This window comes from Hyperolius riggenbachi, unplaced genomic scaffold (genome assembly GCF_040937935.1).
Source record: "Hyperolius riggenbachi isolate aHypRig1 unplaced genomic scaffold, aHypRig1.pri scaffold_188, whole genome shotgun sequence".
Classification (NCBI taxonomy): Eukaryota; Metazoa; Chordata; class Amphibia; order Anura; family Hyperoliidae; genus Hyperolius; species Hyperolius riggenbachi.
In genome coordinates this window covers 7,262-10,894 of record NW_027152399.1, presented here as the reverse complement: position 1 = coordinate 10,894, position 3,633 = coordinate 7,262, and the positions used below count along the sequence as shown (strand labels likewise).

Below are 3,633 nucleotides of genomic sequence, written 5' to 3'. Positions count from 1 at the left end.
TATATAGCGCCAACATCTTCCGCAGCGCTGTACAGAGTATATAGTCTTTTACTGTCCCTCAGAGGAGCTCACAATCTACTCCCTACTATAGTCATAGGTCTATGTATGTAGTGTGTAGTAGTATATGTATCGTATTATATGTATTGTAGTCTAGTGCCAATTTAGGGGGAAGCCAATTAACTTATCTGTATGTTTTTGGGATGTGGGAGGAAACAGGAGTGCCCAGAGTAAACCCACACAGACACAGAGAGAACATACAAACTCCTTGCAGATTTGGACCTGGCTAGGATTCCAACTGGGGACCCATCACTGCAAAGTAAGAGTGCTAACCACTACACCACCCTGCTGCCCATAAAGCTTATCTAAGCATGTAAATAACAGAGATATTTCTATCGATAACATGTAGACTCTATGACCAAAAATAAGGTAACCAAATTTTTCAAAACCTTTGAAAAGTTGACACCAGTGGTTCTCAGACTGTGTGCTGCGAGTATTTGCGAGTACTTTCTAGGGGAGCCACAGCTTCCATCCCAGCTACTGCCTTCTGTTATATTGCTTTGCATTGGGGCTTACAGGGGCCTGGGGGGAGCAGCACACACTGCAGCACTCTCCATACTCTCCGCACAGTAGAAGAAAGGTTCCAGGTTCCTTTGGCTGCCTGTCAAAATACATATTAAACACCAAGTTAACTCAACAAACACATAATATAAGGTGGCAGAGCGTTCAACCTGTAAGATGCCACAACCTGTAAGATGCCTGAGGTATGCTAGGGACCAACGCTTAAAAACACCTGCAAATGCAAGTAAAAGAAACACTGGAAAAGAACACTTCTGGTCAAACCATTTCCCACACTCAACACAAATGTCTCAGAAGCAGTGAATTACGTTCAAAAAAATTCCCACACTCAGCACATGAATACGGCTTCTCACCAGTGTTAGATCTCTCATGTATGATAAGGTTTCCTTTCTCTCCAAAACATTTCCCACACACAGCACATGAATAGGGCTTCTAACCAGTGTGAGATCTCTCGTGTATGACAAGGTTTGCTTTCTGTGTACAACATTTCCCACACTCAGCAGATCAAAATGGCTTCTCACCAGTGTGAGCTCTTTCAAGTTTGACAAGGCTTCCTTTCTCTCCAAAACATTTCCCACACTCAGCACATGAATAGGGCTTCTCACTAGTGTGACATCTCTCATGTATGACAAGGCTTCCTTTCTGCCCAAAACATTTCCCACACTCAGCAGAAGAAAAGGGCTTCTCACCAGTGTGTGTTCTCTCATGTATGACAAGACTTCCTCTCTCTCCAAAGCATTTCCCACATTCAGCACATGAAAAGGGCTTCTCAGCAGTGTGAGATCGCTCATGTTTGACAAGGCTTCCTCTCTCTCGTAAACATTTCCCACACTCAGCACATGAATAGGGCTTCTCACCAGTGTGACATCTCTCATGTATGACAAGGCTTCCTTTCTGCCCAAAACATTTCCCACACTCAGCACATGAATAGGGCTGCTCAACAGTGTGACATCTCTCATGTATGACAAGACTTCCTCTCTCTCCAAAGCATTTCCCACACTCAGCACATGAATAGGGCTGCTCACCAGTGTGACATCTCTAATGTATGACAAGACTTCCTCTCTCTCCAAAGCATTTCCCACACTCAGCACATGAATAGGGCTGCTCACCAGTGTGACATCTCTCATGTATGACAAGACTTCCTCTCTCCCCAAAACATTTCCCACACTCAGCAGAAGACACTGACTTCTTACCAGTGTGTGTTCTTTCATGTATGACAAGACTTCCTCTCTCCCCAAAACATTTCCCACACTCAGCAGAAGAAAAGGGCTTCTCACCAGTGTGTGTTCTCTCATGTATGACAAGACTTCCTCTCTCTCCAAAGCATTTCCCACATTCAGCACATGAAAAGGGCTTCTCACCAGTGTGTGTTCTCTCATGTCTGACAATGTGTCTTTTCTTCTCAAAACTTTTCCCACACTCAGAACATGAATATGGCTTCTCACCTGTGTGAGATCTCTCACGTATGCCAAGGTTTCTTTCATGTCTAAAACATTTCCCACACTCAGCCCACGAAAATGGCTTCTCACCTGTGTGGTATCTCTCATGTTTGACAAGACTTCCTTTCTCTCCAAAACATTTCCCACACTCACCACATGAATAAGGCTTCTCACCTGTGTGAGAATTCGCATGTTTGACAAGACTTCCTCTCTCCCCAAAACATTTCCCACACTCAGCAGAAGAAAAGGGCTTCTCACCAGTGTGTGTTCTCTCATGTATGACAAGGTGTCCTTTATGCCCAAAACTTTTCCGCTTCTCACCTGTGTGAGATCTCTCGTGTATGACAAGGCCTCTTTTCTCTCCAAAACATTTCCCACACTCAGCACATGAATAGCGCTTCTCACCAGTGTGAGATCTCTCATGGTTGACAAGGCTTCCTTCCTGCCCAAAACATTTCCCACACTCACCACACGAAAATGGCCTTTCACCAGTGTGAGATCTCTCATGCCTGACAAGATGTGATTTCCATACAAAACATTTGCCACATGTGGACCAGGAATGAGACCCTCCAGCAGGGGGAGAGCTGTGCTGGGTATGGGGCCCTTCAGGGTTAGACAGGTGAGGGGAGTCTGGGAGAATATTTTTGTTAACCAGTATATCTGCAGGAGACTCTTGTCCAATGACATCATCTTCCGTTGTACATTCTGTGGAGACAGAGAGACGAGTCTCTTAGAGGTTCCTGATGCCGGGACTCCGCCCTGTTTTGCTCTCTGTAACAGTTTTCTCCTCTTTATTTGTCCTCATCATGTCACCCTCCTCCACAGACTGCTGTACACTCCTCACATATTTCTCCTCTTTTTCCTCTTTACTTGTCCTCATGTCACCTTCCTCCACAGACTGCTCATCACTCCTCACATACATCTCTTCACAGAACAGGTATGCAGTGACGGGTTCACTGAACAGTACAGGTATGCAGTGGTGGGTTCAACTGTTCTGTTCAGTGAACCCGCCACTGCATACCTGTTCTGTTTAGTGAACACGCCACTGCATACCTGTTCTGTGAACCCACCACTGCATACCTGTACTGTTCAGTGAACCAGCCACTGCATACCTGTTCTGTTTAGTGAACCCGCCACTGTATACCTGTTCTGTTCATTGAACCCGCCACTGCATACCTGTTCTGTTCAGTGAATCCGCCACTGCATACCTGTTCTGTGAACCCACCACTGCATAACTGTACTGTTCAGTGAACCCGCCACTGCATACCTGTTCTGTTCATTGAACCATATGTGCTGTAAAGCCACCAAAACCTGAACTCTCGCCATGGTGCGTGCACCAGTCCAGCACGGCCGTCACTACACAAACAGCTGTTTGCGTTGCTTTACATGGTGAGTTTGGTGTGTCGGTGTGAAACAGTACCTTAATTACACTACCTGATTGATGTATACACATGCAATATGTTTTAAAGCACTTTAGGCCTGTCATTTAGCATTCAATGTGATTTCTGCCCTTAAAACGCTGCTTGTCGTCATATCCAGATTTTTCCCGGTGACTGTTGGCGTGTATCCCACTGCGCCATGCCCCCCTCCAGGTGTTACACCCCTTGAAACATCTTTT

At 45.6% G+C, this 3,633-nt stretch overlaps 1 protein-coding gene across 1 annotated transcript; it reads right to left on the bottom strand.

Moving 5' to 3' along the window:
* Positions 1–852: 852 nt before the first annotated feature.
* LOC137543726 (zinc finger protein 84-like) lies at positions 853–2,937 on the bottom strand. The gene is made up of 6 exons (XM_068264857.1): positions 2,829–2,937; positions 1,661–2,720; positions 1,493–1,612; positions 1,223–1,444; positions 1,123–1,180; positions 853–1,008 (listed from the first exon to the last, which is right to left on the bottom strand). Exons 1-6 carry the CDS (start codon positions 2,935–2,937, stop codon positions 853–855), a joined length of 1,725 nt encoding a protein of 574 aa, XP_068120958.1.
* Between the last annotated feature and the right edge of the window lie 696 nt (positions 2,938–3,633).